We start from the raw sequence: 19,831 nt of genomic DNA, 5'->3' as shown, positions 1-19,831 counted from the left end.
TCCCCTACTGTTGCCCCCAGGTAATTACACTACTTTTAATACCGCTGGTATTAAAATGGAATTTTGAACATAAAGCATAAGAAAATACAAAAATACTGTACTCAAACTGCTATGACAGACAGTAAACATGATTAACTCGAAACTATTAAATAAAATGATTACGTCTATTATAATATGGAAAATACTTACACTAAGACATTAAATGTTACTAAGCTGCTGATAATACAGATTATTAGTCTGCTGGTAATACAGAGACAATTCCATTTCGTCACATATGTACACTCTAATATTACTATTTTTACCACAATTTCTGTAAGATGTAAACCAGGCATTAACAAAATATATACATGAGTGACAAATAATTCACATTCTCAATTGTATGCATGTGTTAATGAAAACATACACACACAAATCTAAAGTAAAAATTCTGCAAATGTATATGACAATTACATTTTTCTTCCCCCACGACTGACCCATCTGTGTGTCCTGACCCAGTCTCTGAGAATCGCAGCGCTCTGGTGAACTTGATCCCATTAATCCAGTCAATAAAGTCAATTTATTTACATAGTGCAACATCACAAACATAATTTGCATCAAAGGGCTTTACAGTCTGTTCAGCAAGTGACACTCTCCATCCTTAGACCCTCACATCGAGTGAGGGTCTAAACTACAAAGCGTAGAACATATTGAATAAACGTATAAATTAAGAGTGTGCAGCACTTGCTAAAGATCTGATAAGGACTGCATGACAAATCTAATCTTTTCCTCCGTGATGGTGGATGACACGAGGACATTAGCACTGACTAATAGAGTCCGAAGCTCTGAGCCATATTTCTTGCTGAGAAAAGTTCATATATCTAGTAAATGTTCCCAGATTAGGCTTCACTTTGAATTCATGCAAGGTGGCAGGAGATAATTACAGGTAAAACTCATCCTTACCTCATCTGTCATAAGTGTTGCAATGGACCTGCCAATCTCATGATACTGAAGGCCTCTACCCAAGGGCCCCAGGAGAATGAACAGAAACCTAAAAGAAAAAAAACATATTTTCATTAAAATTCTCTTAAAAGCACTGCCAATTCAACGTCTAATCTCAAATCTGAACCAGTAACAGTGACGCTGTCACCTTGTAGCGATGGGAACTTCAGCCAGACCACTGAGTAGAACCGCTGGGGAAAGACGAACAAACGCCACCACTGGTTTGTTGAGAAAATCCAGCTCTCCCACTAACACGTTACAGGCTTCAGCACCTGGTGGAATCTTCTTCATGAAATGAAGGTCTATCTATAAGAGAACACACGTTGTTTAAATGACCCAATCTGATCCAGCAGAAATTTAATTGGAAATGTTTTCTAATTTTTTTTAGCAAGTAGGTCATTCTCCAACACTCAATACTGAGAGTTGGAGAGAACTGCCTTTTCAATGTAGTGCAGATGAGCTTCAGATTTGGCCACATCCTGCTTTTTCTTTGTCTTCAGAAGCAACATTTTCTAGTTGCTTTTGCTGTGTATTCATCCTCACATTAAAGCCAAAGGTGTGCCTGGATCTAAAACTGTGTGTGTGTGTGTGTCTGTCTGAAGACAAAACAAACATTCAAAGAATTCCTAGAATAACATGTGACAAAAACTATGAAGTAGCTGTTAATTTGAAGTGATTTAATAAGAAACTCTTCCTTTCTAACACATCTGTTCGTTTAAGAGTTTGCTTTTTTTTGGTTTTAGTTAGTTAATTTGGTTTTCTGCCAAGATTGTTTCAGTTGTTCTGTTTTATTCTGTTGTATGATAATTTCCAATTTTGCTTTTTTGAGTGGTGCAGTATCATCTTGTGAATCTATTTCCTGTCTGGTTTCCCTCCTTTTGATTGTCTGCCCCGTCCTAATGTGCTTCAGCTCTTTATGCTTTTCAGACATGGTTAGGTCCGTACTTCTCCAGAAACTGACCGAAATAACTTCTTGCAGAAACACTGCAAAATGTTTATATATATATGCATATGTAGGTTTTTTTTTTTTTGTGTTTTGTAGTATGTATATCTGTATATATAGATATATATATAGTTATTATTTATTTTATTATTTTTACTTTTAAGTAATAGTTCAGTTAGATCAGGGGTGCTCACACTTCTTCAGCATGCAAGCTACTTATAAAATGACCAAGTCAAAATGATCTACCTACTACAAAAATGTAAAACATATATTTCTTTATTGAGAATTCTTGATATGTACAATGTATGTTGCTGTACCTTGCATAACCACATGAGCCCATATTGCACAACACAATGAACTAGGTACATTTTTTACTCAGGTGACTTACACTGAATGGAATCAGCCAGGGATGCATAATCCGGACAGTAGCTGCTGACAGCCAGCCTGAAGCACACTTCCAAATGATCATCAAACGCACTTCGAAAATGTCATCGTGGGAAAAAAAAGTCCTCCCATTCCGTATGAAAGTGATAAGTTTTTGTCTTTTTACTTGGTCCAGCTCCCCCACTCATTTTATACCCTTTCTTAAATTTAAGATTTTAACCGAGGGCTAGAAATTGGAGGTAACTCGCTAGCTATCTTGTTAGTTTTGCTGCTGCACTTAGCGCCGTTATTTTGCGCATGCGCAGTGATCTAAGTGTCAGAAAAAGTCAGATGTCGTCTGACTGGCTGCACTGTATATCAATCAAGTGGCGGTATGGATGATAGGCTGACGTCTATTTTTTATATTTAATGTTATGCGATCTACCCACACTACCTTTGCGATCGACTGGTAGATCGCGATCAACGTGCTGATCAACGTTTCGATCCACACTCCATACCAGATGGTGGCGGTAATGCACCAAATCGTTGTTTGCCAACCGCCATAAAACCTCAGAAAAGAAGAAGACGAAGAAGCATAAAAGGTGATCCCACACACCTGCTCGTCTTCACGCAGGTGTTTTTCAATCAGCTGATGACCGCTGATTGCTTCCTCCTCCTCTTCTTCTGTAATCTTCCTCCAGCCAACACTGCCGTGATATCACTTTGAAGAGAAACTGCACGAGCCGTGGAACGAAAAAAAAAAGACGCGAAAAAAGTGTCGCTGCTTAACTACTGAAACTGTTCCGGGAAGAGGGAACTTGTGGCGATAAAGCACCAACCGCCCTAAAACCTCAAAAAAGAACGAGGGAACTTTAAAAAAAGAAGAGCAAATAAAAGAAAACTACCGCGGCGTGACGTCAGACGCCGAAAACGTGGTCGAGTGCATCAACTTCTGTACAAAAACGCAGCAAGGCACTCCAGAATGGCGTGTTCGACCTGGTCCAGATTGATGGCCCGTCCAGAATGGTGAGTAACTTTTGTCAAGTTATCTTAATTATCTTAATTAGCCTTACCTCAATATTCAAGCTGTTCCTCCTTGTCAACCAGCCGTTTTGTCTGGTTACAGCAGTTAAATCATTGGTTTAAATGGGGCTGCAACTAATTTCTATTTTGATTAATCTGTGATTTATTCATGTTTTGTCCATAAAACGTTAAATGTTGTTCACTGTTTCTAAATTCGGTTATATTCTTAAATTATTTGGTTTCAATGATTGCTTAAATAGAGCAAAGACATGAGGAAATACTAACATTTAACAAAATAAAAAAAATCTGAAACTCAAACACTTAAACCAATCCATTATCAAAATACTGTTTTGTCCGTGCAATAATATTTTTCACTGGAAAAACTTATTTGTTTTTTTATGTTAAATGTTTAAAAACAGATTCAGGGTTATGCATGTATTTTAGAATTCTAAACTTTTAATGTAGTCATTAAAACACAAACTTTTTTTTTTAAAAGGAACAACCTGCTTCTTGCTCACAGAGACCTGGTCGGACCTGCCATTTACAAAAGCCTGAGGCTGTCAAAAAAAGGTGAGTGACACCTTTAGAGGTAATTTACTACATCATTCAAAATGTTATGGCCCATTTTCACAATTTATTTAACTGATGGCAATATATCATATTCATTTAATCACACATGTATAATAAGTTTTTTGTGTTTTTAAAGAGTGTGGCTGTATGAGGTACTGACATTTCTATACTTGAACTTAACCCTTAAGACTTCCTAGGCCATTTCAGCCATTCTGTTTTTAATTGTTAAGCCATTTTGGCTGTGTTGAATGAATATAGCTCAATTTTCCACAGGATATTCATTTTGGTTAACTATAGAACTGTCATCTCCGTTTCCTAAATTAGCTTAAAATGGCTAAGCTATGCAAATTAGGAAGTTTTTTTTAAAGGAACTCTTAAGGGTTAAAAGGCATTCCTTAAATTGTAATCAACTTTATTCTTCATCACTTGTGGTTATGTAATTTCTTTGTTTCACTGTTAGAATAGAATTTGTGCTGGCAGCAATGTTTTCATTGAAAGTGAGTCTTTATATCTCAGGCTGGGTGAACCATGTCTGTACCTCATACAAACACATTGTGGAACACCTTACCTAGTTATTTTACACCTGTAACAGTTTGAACTTTGTCAAGGCTGGAGACTGGACTCAAACATTTTTTTTTTTTTTTTTTTTTTACCCCAGATTGATCTTCATGAAGATCGTCAAATAGTAGGTGTCATGATTTAATTCTGGGTGGCCGCTGTGTCCCCACTCTTTCTTGGCCGCCGTGCCTACATCTCTCTGCATTGTCCAACATGGCCACGTTCTTTCTATTCTCCTGCTTTCCATCTGTCAAATAGCTGAGGATTGTACATGGAGCATTTGCCACAGGTTGGTTTTGTATGTTCCTGTCCGCTTTATTGGGTGGTCTGAATTTGTAAGATGTAAATCTGGTCCTTGTTGGTTATATTTTTTGTGGAACTGCTGAGCGAGTGATTTGAAAGAACGAGGTGACTGATGGAGTGTTTGAAATTCTCTCTCTGAATGAATGGGTTGTGTGTGTGTGACGGAGATGCCTGGATTGAATAGTTAAGATAGTCTGAGAATATGATTATGTTCACATTAAAGTAGATATGGTATCTTGAAGGGCTTAGATGCTTGATAAGTTATAATGCACTAACATTTCATTTTTAGGTCCGTCTACAAAGATCACACTGAGAATTTACATGCAAAGATAAGAACACACCTCTGTATGAAGGCGTTTTCTTGCCTTGCCACTGTTTCTTTAGCACTAAAATATAGTGATGTTGGAGGACCAGATCTTAAATGAGGTTTAAATGGATGTTGGTGTACAGTTAAAGCTAGATGGTAGGAATAAAATTAATGTTGTGCCTTTGTGCCTTGTACACTCTGTTTCAAGGCTTAGACTTCTCTTTTCCATCGTGGCCATTAATCTACGGTTAGCCCTAGAACGTTAAAATAGATCCTGGTGATCTACAGTACCTGGCTTTGGATGGCAGCCCTGCCATTGCCTTTGTATGGCTATACGTCCTTTAATGCAAGTCGGCCATGATCGCTAACTGTGCCCGCGCCTTCGTGGCCTACTTGTGTTATTATACGTCTGGCCTTGCGCGTATAGTAATTTTACATAGGCAAACATGGGTGCCTTCCGCGTCCATGCACAGTAAGTGAACTAACCTGTACTTTTCTTTTAGCATCAGTCAAGAGGAGCACCGACATCCCTGCATGTCCATCTTAATTAGATTGCGTTTTAGTTGCGGTAAAATTTCAAATGTTAAGTGCAGTTTTTCTTTCTTGCTTGGCCGCCGTGCCGTTACTATACCTGCTCTGACCTGAATCTTGATTCTTCATGGCCACTGAGTCATGACTGTACTTGGTCTTGGTGTTCATGCCAGTCTATCATTTCTGATCTGTTTTTCCTACTAAATTTTCCTGGTTGAGTGTGTGTGTGCGTGTGTGTGTGATGACTGACTTGGACTGATGTTAATCTGACCTTTGTACCAAGACTAACACTCCAATTGACTTTACTGCAAAATGTATGCTGCAAGATGCACACCAATTAGACAACAAGCAAATTCAAATTCTTTCAAAAACAGGTCAAATGTTTACCTTTCAGGTAAGTATTAAAGGCCTTTGCCACATGATCTTTGTGGGAAAATCTGCACTCGGTTTAAAAAGTTAACTTGCATCTAAACATTTACAATATCTGACACAATGGCATTACAATAATCAAATATTTTTGTTTTGCGTTACTGAGTGCAAAGGCCTTTATTTACACTGACACATGACTCGTCATGGCATGTGTCACTGTCTCTCTCGCTGTTCTGTCTGTCTCTCTCTCTCACTGGTCTGGTCTGTGTGTCTTTCTGTCTGTCTCGTGTGTCTGGTCTTCGTTTTCTCTGTCTAGTGTGTCTGGTCTCCGCCTGTCTCTTGTCTGGTCTGTGTCTTGTCCGCCTGTCTGTCTGGTGTCTCTGTCTTTCTGTGTGTCTCTGTCTTTCTGTCTCTTGCGTGTCTGGTCTCTGTCAGTCTGTCTTGTGGGTCTTGGTCTCTGTCTGTGCTGTGTGTCAGATTTAGTCACTTTTCTAGTCTCAACTTAAATGGATGATTGTAAAGTTGATTAGTCTTGAGGCGTCTGATTTCTGTAGGAAATTCTGGTACCTTATTTTGAAATGGCTTTAATTAAAAAATGTAATTTTGGTCTTGAATCTCAGTTGTCATAGTTGCAACTTGGACTGTTGACAAACGTGGAAGCTGATGAATCATGTAGTAAATGCATCACAGTTTGTCTAAAGTTCTTTCAAAGTGCTGTAAAAATGTAGTAATTGATTATGATGAGCTAGACCAGGTCTTCCTTTATTCTCAACTGGTAATTGCATTGATAAGATAACTGGTTCCTGATTTGATTATGAAGCTTAACTTTTGATTTATATGCAAGTATAGTCATATTAGATTGTAGGTGTTATTCAGCCCATTGATAATGTTATGATATACTTTAAATCTGGCATTTGTTGGTACACTTTTGATATCCATTTAAGTCTTAAACTTTTCACACTGCCATCAGCCTTTGTAGTTGCTAACTGAAATCGAATTCAATATTAATGCTGACTTGTCTCACTGCCAAGTTTATTTCCCTCTAAAGGAGTTGAACCTTTTTGTGTTCATAGTCTTTTTGCGCGTCATGTTGGGAGGCCTCCCAGCAGGGGATTTTTATCTTCCCCTGCTAAACTATGTGTTACTCGCCTTAGGGATGCAGGGCTATCCTGCATAGTTTCTTTCAAAAATGAGATTGTAGGTTGCAGGATTAGAGCGTGTTTCTTTTCTTTAGGAGGACGCAAACCTGGCAGAGAGACAACTCAGATTATTTAAGTGAAAGTTGTGCTGAACTTTTTATCTTTCGATACAATTACTTGAAATAAAACTTTTATTCTGTGGGCTGAATTCAGACAGAAGTTGGCTTCATGTTAAAGGCTGTTGTGCAAGTACCCTCTTGTAGCAGGAGTGATTTTTTTTATTTTTTATATTTTTTATATTCCCCGAACCTTTTCCAGACAAATTTTCACCAGGTCTGATGCAGTCACAAAAATTGGTGAGTTTTGGGGTATGTTAAGGGCCTCAAAAATGTGTGGGTGTGTGCTCGCTGCTGTGACTCTCGGTCTCGGATGCTGCGTTAGCTACCTTAGCTGCTAACTTTGTCGAAGCATGCCGCTTCTCCAGGTGCGTCAGCAGGTTGCTGTTGCTGTTGTTCGCCGTAGAAAGTATTTTTGAACCGGGACACAGTCTACAAGTTAGCGAAATGTTGTTTTTCTCTCTGCTCTCCAGTTGAAAATAATGTGAATACCTCAATGAGGAGAAACTTATCTTCCCCTCTCGCTCGCCATCATGCCATGCCCTGACCTGTCCAGTCAGGGACACGGCGCGTGTTTGATTACGTGTGGGACGCTAGAGGGCGACAAGTGCTTTGTTTTTCAATTCAATTAAACTTTATTGATCGCTAAAATGTTATGGGAACTGTGTGCCGTTGTAAAACCTCACCAAAAGGAATGGAGTAATGCAGCGTTTGGTAACGGAAACGGATTTACTGAATAAAAAAAAAACCAACGCGTTAAATTATTAGCTACTGAATAAAGTAACAACGTTACTAATAACGCGTTACTACCCAACACTGTTCATGAAAGACTACAGAAATGGGACTTTATTAATCGTTGTGTGTTACTATTATTAAGTATGCATTATGTACCAGGGGAAGTCATCTAAGGGACAAAGACAGCATATTTCATTGGGAAATTATCATTCATTTGTAAGTTTTATCTTGCTAATTATCCTCTAGCCATAGCTGTCATGACTGTATCGTGGTCTTTCAGTAAAGTGCACATGTTCATTCTGAGTGCCTGACCTTGCTGAAGTCAAAAGAACTGTTCTCTCTACTGGCGTCTCCTTTTCCATCCTGACCCGCTAACTGAGACTGGGAAGACATCATCTGACCTGCGTAATCCAGACAGAAGAGAAATTAAGAATTATTACAGGTCTGAAAATATTCAGGCGTGCGCATACACACAAACATGATGGACGGCTATTGTGTTATTGTAGCATGGCTGCTGCCAGTTGGCCGACAGGTCCAATGTCTGTGTTCATTAAACAAAATATTAACATCCTAATTAAATCAAGTGTTTACTACACACACAAAGCTTAAAGAATATCATTACCAGAGTACAATGCACTCCAGTGGGATTTACTGACCAGAACAATTTGTTCATGACGTCCCACCAAGAATGGTGGCATAATAGGAAATGCTTTAACAAACATTTTGGTTTGTTCGGCACAACTCTTTTTGTCATGTAGAGTTTTGGCAGATATTATCCAGACATGCTTCCAGCTTCTGTTGCTAATATCTACAACTGAGGATTAGGGCAAAAAAATTAAATCTTTTGAGAATAAAGACGTAACATTACGAGAATAAAGTCAAAATATTACGAGAATAAAGTTGTAAATTACGAGAATAAAGTTGGAATATTATGAGAATAAAGTCATTAATAAAGCAAAGATGATCAGCTGGTGACAAGATGAGAAACACAGAGCATTTTGTGAAGTTATATTTTAGGTTGGGCTTCACAAATAAGGAAGTATTTAATCTTTTGGCACATCACCACCACATTACCATTAGCATCAGGACTTTGAAAAGATTGTGCAAGAAACAGAGTTTTTTTTCGAAGAAAGAATCACACAGACTTTGAGGAAATGGCTGCTAAATTTTGAAATGAAATTAAATAATGTTAATTATTTAATTTAATTTATTTCATTTTCAATTTAATTTAATGATTTAATAATTATTATATTAAATACAAAATCTCACAATATTATGACTTTATTCTCGAAAGATGTTTGTTGTTGATACTCATGCTACATTTTAGCTGGTAAAGGAGTTGTATAAATCGGCACCTGTTGTCTTCAGTGGTGCTGTGTAGTGGAACATAAACAAGTCGAGCCTCTATGCAAGACTTCAGGTGGTGACCAAACATTCCTACTTAGGATGCTTTATCATAATAAATGTAAATCTAATCACACAAAAGCAGCTTGTATATGTTTTTGGATCTCAGCTCTCTGGTTTCCTCACCATTCTTGTCCAAGTAAAGCTCTGATGCCCGTCGCCCCATGTCGGCGAGTGAGCGTACAATAGGAAGGCGGTTAGCCAGTTTCTTCTGGTTCTGATGATGGTGCTGCTTCAAAAATGTCTCCCGGACTTTCTTTCTGAGCTCATCACCCAGTGGTGAGAGTAACTCCTGATGGTCCAGGACCAGGTCTGTAAGAGATACAGACAAAGTGATAGTGATAACCCCACTACACGAACCCTATGGCCCTTGTTTTTCCCCCCTTGTTCAATAATAAAATAATTACCTGCAATCTCATCCATAGTTTTGGCCCTCATGTCGAGCAGCACAGTGCCGTTGATAATGCAGCTGCGCAGCTCAAACAGACTGTGCAGTGACAGCGTGGCCACGTAGGGTTTGCTCCACCGCTCTCCTCCGTCCTCAACATCCTCCTCAAACTTCAGCCACCTGCAACAGAGGTCAATCTGTTCTCACTATTATTCTCCTCCCTTTAGAACTAAGATTGTCTGGTTTCGATGTTGAACAGAAGACCATACTGTACATCAGAGGTGTCAAACTGGAGGCCATTCGATTACATGTGACCCACCACTTAATATCATGATATAATATAATCAAAACATGGCCTGTGACTTCCTCTTCCTTTAAGCACAGACATAGACTGTATTATTCTATATAATATATGCTCTAGCAAAAAAATTTTCATCATCATAATAATTATATAAAACATTGTGGTTATTATCACATTATACAGTGTATTACATTCACCAATAAATTCCATACAATATATATGTATATGAGCCTGTTTAGAGTTTTAATTTACAGTTGTCCATGTTATTTTTGACTTAATTTTAGATGTATTTTTATTTAGTTTTTGATATTAAGTGATATTAGCACTTTGGGTACTCTGCAGTGCTACATAAAAAAAATTGATTGACTGATTGATTATAGATTTATTTTGCATCATAAATATGTTACTACTGGAAGGTATCATTCCATTTCAAAACAAGCACTTTTACTTTGAAATTCTGTGAGATATCATCGTGAATATATTTGTGTGCGAAAAGTGTCTAAAACGTCAACGACAAAAAAACATCTAACATAAAGTCCAGCAATTGCAGCAGTGAATTACAGTTGGAAACACTAACATTAGACACACATGCTTCGCCTCTCATCAGTGTAAGTGGGACCGCGAGCACATCATGATTGGTCCGTTCAATCAAAGCTTCCAGGAACGACATGTAGGTCACAACTATGCGTCAATGCTATACGTTAATGACGCGACTATGACTGTGTCTAATGGTACCTGGCAGTTTCCCTCCACCCAGAATCCTCTCCATCCCTCACACAGATCTCATCCATCTCTGTGAAGAGGTCATGGGGAATGTGCTCCTCGTCGTCGTCCTCCGCTCCGAGCAGGAACTGCACTCTCTGGGATGGAGTGTCTGAGGACATGAGATACGTTTGTCTGCATTCTATGGTTTAATATATGGTTAATGTAAGAAAGTGCATGTGACTGTGGTCACTACCGTAAAGAGGAGACTCTCTCCCCTCAACCAAGGTGAGGGCCCGGTCCCTGCTCTTCCTTCTGTGCTTGTTTCCATGGTGATGGCGCCTGCGCTGGCTGTGGTGCCTGGTACTGCCCATGGGGATGTGGACACCGATGTAGAGAGTCCTGTGACCTGGGGAAAAAAATGTCCCACAGCAATTAAAAGTAAATTGTGAGTGTGTCATGAGTTTCTGCTCCTTTCTGTACCTTTTGACTGCTCACGTGCCCACGGGTTCAAAGGTTATTATGGAATAATGTGTATACAGTAGCTGCTGCTTTATAATATGACATGCTACACTGAGAAATGAGTTACATACCACATGTAATTTTTGAACAATGAAACATTATGGAAATGATATGCTTGAAAATGGTTGGAAATGGTTTTGTTCAGTGAAATTTGGTTATGTTAGGATAAGCTAGAAACTCTGTGTAGTCTAATCCAGTAGAGTATAACATGAAGGAATCTTCAGACTCTCTGTACCTTTTTTTATTTGATACAGTACATAAAAATGTGGGCTGAGTGAGACGATGAAAACATTCATTATAATCTGTGCAGGTAAGGGTTGACAAAAACAGGGAACGTGACACATGAAGTATGGCCAGAGATTTATGCAAAGCTTTATGTTTGAATCTCTGTGAGTGAGAGATGCACAGAGTGATGACATGTCTGTTTTAAACGTCTGCCCACTCAGATTTACTGCAGTACTGACACGAGGACTCAGACAAACCTACTGCGCAGTAAATCCAGTACGGAGCTTACTGCATACTCTGCTCTCCACAGTGATTGTAGAATTGAGCCTAAATCCTAGTAATGCAAGGAATTATTATATTTGTTCTTCCAAAAATCAAAACATGATGACCCATTCACAGGTCTGGAGGACTTCCATATAGTCTTTGCAACTGCTTACAAAAGAATCTCAACAGCTTTATACAACAGTTTTATATTTTTTGCGATTATTTTACACAATTCAGCTTTGAAAAAAATCTAAATGCAAAGACGAGGCTACCAGTGAACCTGATAATTCCTGTATATCGACCTCTACTGGTCCAAGAATAATGTTTCCAGTTAAAAGTGTGAAAGTTTACATCAGTTGTTTCCAAACCAACTGCGGTAATATAATTAGCACATACACATCCAACATAAAGGTGTGAGGCTCTCTGTGATAATATACAGTGCGTTAAGGCTTTCTGCAGTATATGGACACATTTTATAGCTAAATAAAGTGCCTCTTAAATGAAAAATAAATAGTAGATTATTCAATTTCTAGATGAGAATGAATCTGCCTTTTACTGCCTCATGTGTTTGGTACAGTTGAGGTATACCTTCAAGATCTTCCTGCTCAAAGTTGGCCCTCTGTTGGGAACGTGTCCCTCCTCTGTCCACCACGGCCTCGTCGTCATTTCTCTGATGACACAGTGAGAAAAACAAACACAGACTCAGCCAGTTCGAACTACAAACACGTGCAGTCCTTACAGCAGGAACTCGGGTTCCAATGTATCCCTGAACATTGCATGAAATGAAATGTTTGTTGACTTGGTGTTCCCTCACAGTCTGGGGGCCATTGTGAACAAACACATTATCCACCTGAAAAGCCCGGTTGCTATAGAAACTAATTGCACGTCTCATCTTGACGGGAGAAACATACCATCTGAGTAGAAACACTAAGCTTTTTATTTGGGGCACAAGGAATTTATCCACCTTGCAACTGTGATGATGGGAGTCCGGGTGAAAAGGTGAATCACTGCTTGACTAAACTGCGAAAGTGTCAGGAAAAAAGAGTAGCTGTGAGTTGTTTCTTATTTGGTCTCCTTTAAGTTTCACGTTGAAATATTTAGATCAGTCTGTTATCTACCACCCACATTCACCTACAGTTGCAACTGACACTGTTTGAGAGAAAAGAAAGAGATTTATTTTTTTAAATGTCAGCACATACCATGAAAATAGAGATGTTTTATGGCAATTAACTTTTTCATTGCAGCATAAATAAAGCTGAAATAACTGGTCTATACAGACCTTATCCCTTTAACACCTAACCCTGGACTTTTTTGCTTATTTTAACCATAAAAGGGCCAGACAATTACTAATTACTATCACTAAGTGCTATTGCCCATATTTTCCAGACTAACGTTCAATATCTGGCAGTTATTTACAATTAACTGCATGTTAAAATACAGTTTTAACAATTTAAAACGAATGCCAGATTTTAGGTGTTAAATTTGAAATTTGAAAAAGTATAAAAACAGGCCAAAAAACGGAAACAATTTACAGGCAGTTTTTCCAACTCTCTCCTCTCTGGCGACAAAGACGCTGATTTGCCAGCTTCCTGCGACAACGTGAGTGAAATTACCGTAATAACCACATGTTATTGTGGTTATTACGGTAATTTGTTACAGGTAATGTTACAGGTATCTTTGACATTCAGAAACCATTGAAATTTTCCAATAGCACAAACCGTCGCGTAATTGCAGTAAAGGGTTAAAAACACAGAAAGCAATAAATGACCATAATCGTCAACATGGCGCTTTTTTGCCAGATTACAGGAACGAAAATACTCATTGACCGCTCAAAGTGTCATGTTTTTTGGACGGTTTAACAAGAGACCAAACTCGGCAGGACGGGCAGTCATGGTCATCGCAGGAAGTGACTTAGAGTCACTGAGAAAACAGTCATTCTGTGGCGTGTGAATGTCTGAATCTCTGCTAATGTAACAGCCAAGAGCAAGTGTGAGAGGGTGATGAGAGAGAGAATCAGTGACACCAGCAGAAATCACTACACATCATTAAGAAAGTCGTTTGAGATACTCATGAAGGAATTTATTATGAACGTGAATACGATAACATTCATGATAAAAGTGTATAGTTTAAGAGGTAAATGACTAATAAATAAAATGAGTTTCTGACCCTCTGAGCCTCATTTATAAAAACTGATTTTGAAACTTAACGACTACGGCACTGCAACATCTCCGACAGTTCCATCATGCTGATGTCGGCAGCATGTTAATGTTCGTAGGCTGACGGCAGATTCACTCGTGAACAGAAGAGTTGGACACTGTGCTCAATCTAATGAGTCCTTAAAGGACTGATCCTCAGTGGACCGTGAATCTCGCCAAGTAGTTTTTGCTGCGGTTGCAAATAGTGATTAAAATAGTGTGTTTTCTTCTTAGTTATTTTTATGTTAAATGTCAAGCAAAGCAAAACTGTTACATTATTATTTTTGTAAAAAATGATTGTTTGGAACCCGTAGAACCAAAATCCCACTGTACAGTGCTACGTGCCTCGCGATAATATGACACAACTGCAGCAGCTGGGCAGCCCCAAAGTCAGCCATGGACTAACTGGATGCCCGCCACGGGCAGAGAGGTGCACAATTCAACCCCCACTGTCTGTGAAAGTCGCTGAATCCAGATGGTCTATGTTCGGACATGCACTGAGGATGCAAACTGACACACCTGCACAAAAAGCCCTAGAGTTTCCTAATGCAAAGCCTGCAAAGGACGACACTGCACCTCAAAGACAGAGGACTTGGAACTTTGATGCAAAGAAATGTCAGGAGCTACAGATGCTCGCTGGGAAAAAGACACAGTGGAACAAAAATGAAGAAAAAACGATCGTAGCTGCAGGACGTTCTCTACCACTACATCCGCAGAACACTGGATAATATCCTGTCTCCTAATTCTCTAATATTTACTATGGCGCGTGCTGCTGACCTCTTGGACAGGTCACCCTTGGAAAAGAGATTTTGATCTCAGTGGGTTAAATAAAAGTTACATAATTTGAAAAAATAAAAAAAAGTTATTGAGTTTCTTTTTTGCCATGAAGACCAAGGAAGGCACACACAGTTGTTAGGCTCTATGAATGTGTTTTATTGTTATTGTATGGATGCTGAGTAATTAAGTAAATAAAATAGTGGCCAAACATGCAGTTTTGAAAATGAATGCTTGACCATAAAGCTTTGGGAACAGCTAGTGTTGAACTGAGACAAGAGACATTTTGTATACTGAACAATGAATGCATACGGTTTGCACTCACTATTCCAGCTTTCATCCAACAACTTATGTAATGTTTGCTGAACAATCAATTACATATGTGACTAGAAACATGAAACATGCAACATGCAAAATGACATGATTACTTTGCAGGGTCAGAGGTTGTTGATTACTCCACCAGTGGTTTGGACTCAAGAGTGAATTGCTCCAAATCCAAGCAGCAACAGCTGGGATTCAGTGTTCAAAACACACACACACACATGCAGGACCACTGGCTTTGCTTAGAATAAAATGTACAAACACTGGCTGTCCTTAAGCCAAGCCAAACAATACAAAAGCACTTATTACAGTCAGTGTTTTTTTTTTTTTTTTATCCCTGCCAGCTCACAGCAATATCAGCTTTCCCCTGACTGAGCCATCTTGACCACCAATTGACCGCTCGGGCATTATGATAATGAAAGGCGGCGCAGTCCACTGCTGCTCTGCCACATGAGCTGTCCAGGGGCATGAGGCTGATGTTGATAATCTGTCTACACTGGACATGGATCATCTCTGCTCGGATTAAAACTGCCGATATTTGTTTCATAAGCGCTGGATACATTAGCCCAAATTAATATGTGATCTGCAGTGTGCGCATAGTATTTTAAATATCATTTCATTTGCTGGGAAACCAGCGCAAAACGAAATACAACATATAGCTTGTACACTGTGTCCCATATAAATTCACCGTGGTGGGCGTGGCTGACACTGAGCCGCACGAGGGAGTGCAGGTGTGAAGACGGCTCATGGAAAGCAGTCACAGGTGAGTTAACTGGCACAGCTGAGGCTGCTTTGGGATCATGCTCTCCCTGTATACTCAGTAGCTTTTACTGGACACAAGAGGGAAGAGGTGACGGAAGCGTTGAGATGGGCAGAGCATGGGACTCTAACTGCTGAGTTTATAATATTGTGTGTACATCTGTGTCGAGACAACTCACAGTGGTAGTGAGACCTCAGTGATATATACTGTATATGTAAGAAAATGCATAATTCGGTATGAAATGACCATGATGTGTCATTAGGGACGGTTTGTTGTCGACACATCATCTGGGCAGAACTCTTCTCCTCGTGCGGCGTCTGACAACTATTGTGTGATTGGTCAGAAATTCGAAATGGGTGTGGTTAATGCGGAAAAGCATAAACTTCCAAGGAGTTCTGCACTTCAAGGAATACTTTTAGCATCTTTTAGCTTTTAGCACCGATTAGCATTTAGCTTTGTATTACTAGAATAGGGGTCGTATTTTTGAAAAATTGTGCTTCCCAACCTCGGTTTCCCCTGAGTTGAGAAATATCTTCATTCTTTTACCAGTGACATTTGGTCCTGTTAGCGAAACTGTTAGCAAAGATGGTGGACACTGTTTACATTCTGAGAATGAGGTCCCGTCCCCCTACGAGTGGGTCTAAGAAGTGCGGAATTAGCTTTGTAGCTTCAAGCCTCAGACCAAGTGTCACCGAGTTTCCCCTCGACTCAGGGGAAACTGAGGTTGGGAAGCACAATAATCCAAAAATACTACCACTATTAATACAAAGCTAAATGCTAATTGGTAAAGTATTCCTTTAAGTTTCTCATGAAGTATGAAAAGTCCTGGCCAGAACTAACTTTGTTCTTCTTGCCACCTCAAACACATTTCTCTGTTCTTGTACTTATATAGTGCTTTTCTAGAATTTACACTACAGTTTTGCCATTCACCCATTCGCACACACTTTAATACAGCGCATCTATGTGCAGCACATTTTCTGTCACCCATCTTTCATACATTCATATTTCATGGGGTTAAAAACAACTCGCTCTACCACTGAGCTACCGTACAGGCCTTTACAATAATTATTTTTCTCTGTTTATGTTTTGGTCTATTGTGCAGACCACCACCTCCCACCAAATAATGCAGCTTGTCACACTTAAACACATGGGATGCTAGTAGACAGCAGCTAGCTGCTTGCGTTGAAAATGCTGAATGATACCAAACCTAAAAAGCCTTGGTTCCACTCTCAAAAACGCCTCCACCAGAGGAGAAGAAAAACAAAGGAAGAAAGGAAGTTGACAACAAACATGCCATGCTCTCATACACTTTCTTGGTTTATAATAATAGTTTGTAAGTTTTTTACAGTGCCTTTCTGAATGGAGTTTGCATGTTCTCCCCGTGTGTGCGTGGGTTCTCCGGCTTCCTCCCACAGTCCAAAAACATGCAATATGGGGATTAAGTAAATTGGACACTCTAATTTGACCGTGAGTGTGAGAGTGGATGGTTGTTTGTCTCTGTATGTGACCCTGTGATGGACTGGCGACCTGTCCATGGTGTACCCCGCCTTTCGCCCTATGTCAACTGAGATTGGCATAGCAACCCCCACGCCCCTCATGTGGAGGATAAAGCGGTAAAAGACGAATGAATGGATGTTTTTGCAGTCTTGTTGCCTTGTAGTCTCCGCTGTGAGAATTCCCCACTACTCTTTGCTCTCTACCTCCCTTTTTTTCGCAGACATGTTAAAATTAACCAAATTGGTTCAATGTTTGTGAAAAATAAAACTGTATAAGCATGAACACAGTGTTATGCCAGAGATTGTCTTTCTATATTTTGGGAACATTTGGAAACCACGCTCGTCCACTGTCTTCTGTTGGGATTGCAGTTGGCGTTTAAGCATTAAAGGTTGCTGTTGTACACATTTTACACATATCACCATGGTTCTTAACCATACAGGATTAATGCTATTGATATTTGCAGACACCCAGGTGGAGAAGTTGGCTCTGCTCCGAATGATCCGATAAATGAATCACATTCTCAACAAGAAAAATCAGCAATCCAAAGAAAAATATCCATTATGGCTCAAACTGTATTAAGCTTCACTGCTGCTTTTTAGGCTTAAAGTCAATTTACTCAGCAGCAAAATCATATTCGCGGACGGAAACCAGATATCTCCAGATGTGGCACATACGTGGATTTGATCCCTGCAGACAGCTGAGGCACTTTTGGAAACATCTGTGCCAGAATGTTATTAACTGCACTGCCGTCCATGTGAAATGCACTGTAATCCTTAAATGTATCTGGTATAAACTTCAACATCCTGTAAGAGGACACATTAGTACTGAACTTTCCTCTTTTGAAGCTGCTATTTAAGGTATTTACCAACTTTAAGCTCTCATTTTGGCAGATTTTATATCTGCTTCCCAGCCTACGGTACACCATGGTTCAGTGTTTGTCAGCAGGGAAAAGGCTCTTTTTCCACTTAATATTATTATCATTGGTTTTATCAGGCGTTGACACTCATGTTGGACATATGGAGAGACATATACATATGGAGACATATGGACACAACTTGCCACTCAATAATTCTCAGTGCATAATAATAAAGAACATAGCAAAGATTGTGTGCTCATCCTACCTGATATTTGAAGAGCCAAGGATCCTCCATGTGTGCAGACTGTCCGAGTCCAAAGCAAAAGTAAAAAGCCGTGAGCTCTGCAGCACAGACTCCTGCTGCCCTGCTTCACACCATGTCTGATACACACTGCAGCCCTTCTGCTGTGTCAAACAACTGTCATTCTGATCATGACACGAGCTGTGACCTCACGTTATTATCTTTCCAAAGCCAAGGCTGGATTTACACTGAGCCACAATATTATCTTCCATTACAGTGTCAACTGTGTGTGTGTGTGTGTTTGTACTTATCTATTTATCACCTTTTCTGTTTTATTTTGAGTTTGTTTTGCCTCCATATTGTTTCCCCCTTTGTCCAATTACAGAAACGTCTGTGTGTTCCAGTGGTTTAACTCACAGTTCCACCTCCTCTCCAGCCACAGTGATTATTTTCTACTCACTGATTGTTTCCACCTGTTTTCTTCTCCTCAGTTCATGGTATTTCCCGCTCCCCTACAGTGTCTGTTTCTGGTTTTCTGTCTTTTGTCATCATGTAATTCTAAACTTTCTGGTTGGTTTTGTCATATTGCTCTGCCCTGACCACACCTGTTTCTTTGTTTGTTTCTTTGTTTGTTTTTGTCAAGTTTATTTAAGACACATTTGTTATTGATTCAAAAATGTTCATAGTGTTTTTTTGTTAATATAATTAAGCTTTAAGCTTAATTTAAACTAAGTTTCAGCTTAACCCTAACCCAGAAAAATAAGTTTTTTTTGATTACCTTGACATGTTTGGACCACTTGCTGTCACATGTAATGTCACGTGACCCTTAATAACAAATGCTGAGCAAGAGTTTGGCCACACTAGGCCTGCATTTGCATCCTTATCTCTGATTAATCAATTCACAACTAATATTCACTACTGTCTGTAATAGTTTTTGTCATTTCAACACTGATCCTTGTCTACTCCTACAGCTGGAGTGTGACTCACCAAACTTCTGCATCCAACTGGTGAACCAAAGGAAGAATTAACCTGCAAGAGAATGGTGTCATCACATTAGTTCACTTCATTGTGAGTATCTACAAAGTTCTTAACTCTACAACTCATTGACCGTGAAGTCACTGACCATTTTCACATTTGAACATATTTTGCTCCAAAATGAGATAAAGATTAAGTCCTAAATATATTATTTTGAATGTTTTAAGGTCCGTTTGTAACCTGTAAATTTGAAAATGGAGTGATGTACCTGGAAGAAAATAAAACAAATGTAAAATCTCCTCCAAAATGATCAGAAAAGACTGATGGGAGAGATCCAATAATGTCTGACAGCATCTGTTGCTCCTTAACCTAAAAATGTCTCCAAAACAAATGTTACAATGGAATTTGACCACAGCTGCAGTTTCTTGTGACGTGTGCATGCCATTTACACTTTTAATTCACTTAAACCAT

At 39.2% G+C, this 19,831-nt stretch overlaps 1 protein-coding gene and 1 long non-coding RNA gene across 5 annotated transcripts in view; one reads left to right on the top strand and one right to left on the bottom strand.

Moving 5' to 3' along the window:
- The window catches only part of slc4a10b (solute carrier family 4 member 10b), a 32,863-nt gene that overhangs the window by 12,100 nt on the left and 932 nt on the right, over positions 1-19,831 (bottom strand). For 3 of the 4 annotated variants that reach the window (XM_058621460.1, XM_058621442.1, XM_058621431.1), the window contains exons 2-10: positions 19,373-19,414; positions 12,330-12,411; positions 10,987-11,139; positions 10,764-10,902; positions 9,747-9,907; positions 9,466-9,651; positions 8,248-8,336; positions 1,127-1,284; positions 940-1,027 (exon numbers count right to left, since the gene is read on the bottom strand). In XM_058621460.1, the coding sequence (XP_058477443.1) occupies positions 940-1,027; positions 1,127-1,284; positions 8,248-8,336; positions 9,466-9,651; positions 9,747-9,907; positions 10,764-10,902; positions 10,987-11,139; positions 12,330-12,411; positions 19,373-19,414 (1,098 nt within the window). Of the gene's footprint in view, positions 1-939; positions 1,028-1,126; positions 1,285-8,247; positions 8,337-9,465; positions 9,652-9,746; positions 9,908-10,763; positions 10,903-10,986; positions 11,140-12,329; positions 12,412-18,409; positions 18,523-19,372; positions 19,415-19,831 lie in introns of those variants that run through there. The other variant, XM_058621451.1, reaches the window with a different exon arrangement.
- On the top strand, positions 2,728-6,008 carry LOC131448749 (uncharacterized). The gene is made up of 3 exons (XR_009234218.1): positions 2,728-3,310; positions 3,804-3,877; positions 4,536-6,008. It is a non-coding gene; the product is annotated as an uncharacterized LOC131448749 (long non-coding RNA).

This window comes from Solea solea, chromosome 2 (assembly GCF_958295425.1).
Source record: "Solea solea chromosome 2, fSolSol10.1, whole genome shotgun sequence".
Taxonomy (NCBI): domain Eukaryota; kingdom Metazoa; phylum Chordata; class Actinopteri; order Pleuronectiformes; family Soleidae; genus Solea; species Solea solea.
The sequence above is the reverse complement of the archived record's forward strand: the minus strand, read 5'-3'. Positions and strand labels throughout refer to the sequence as shown.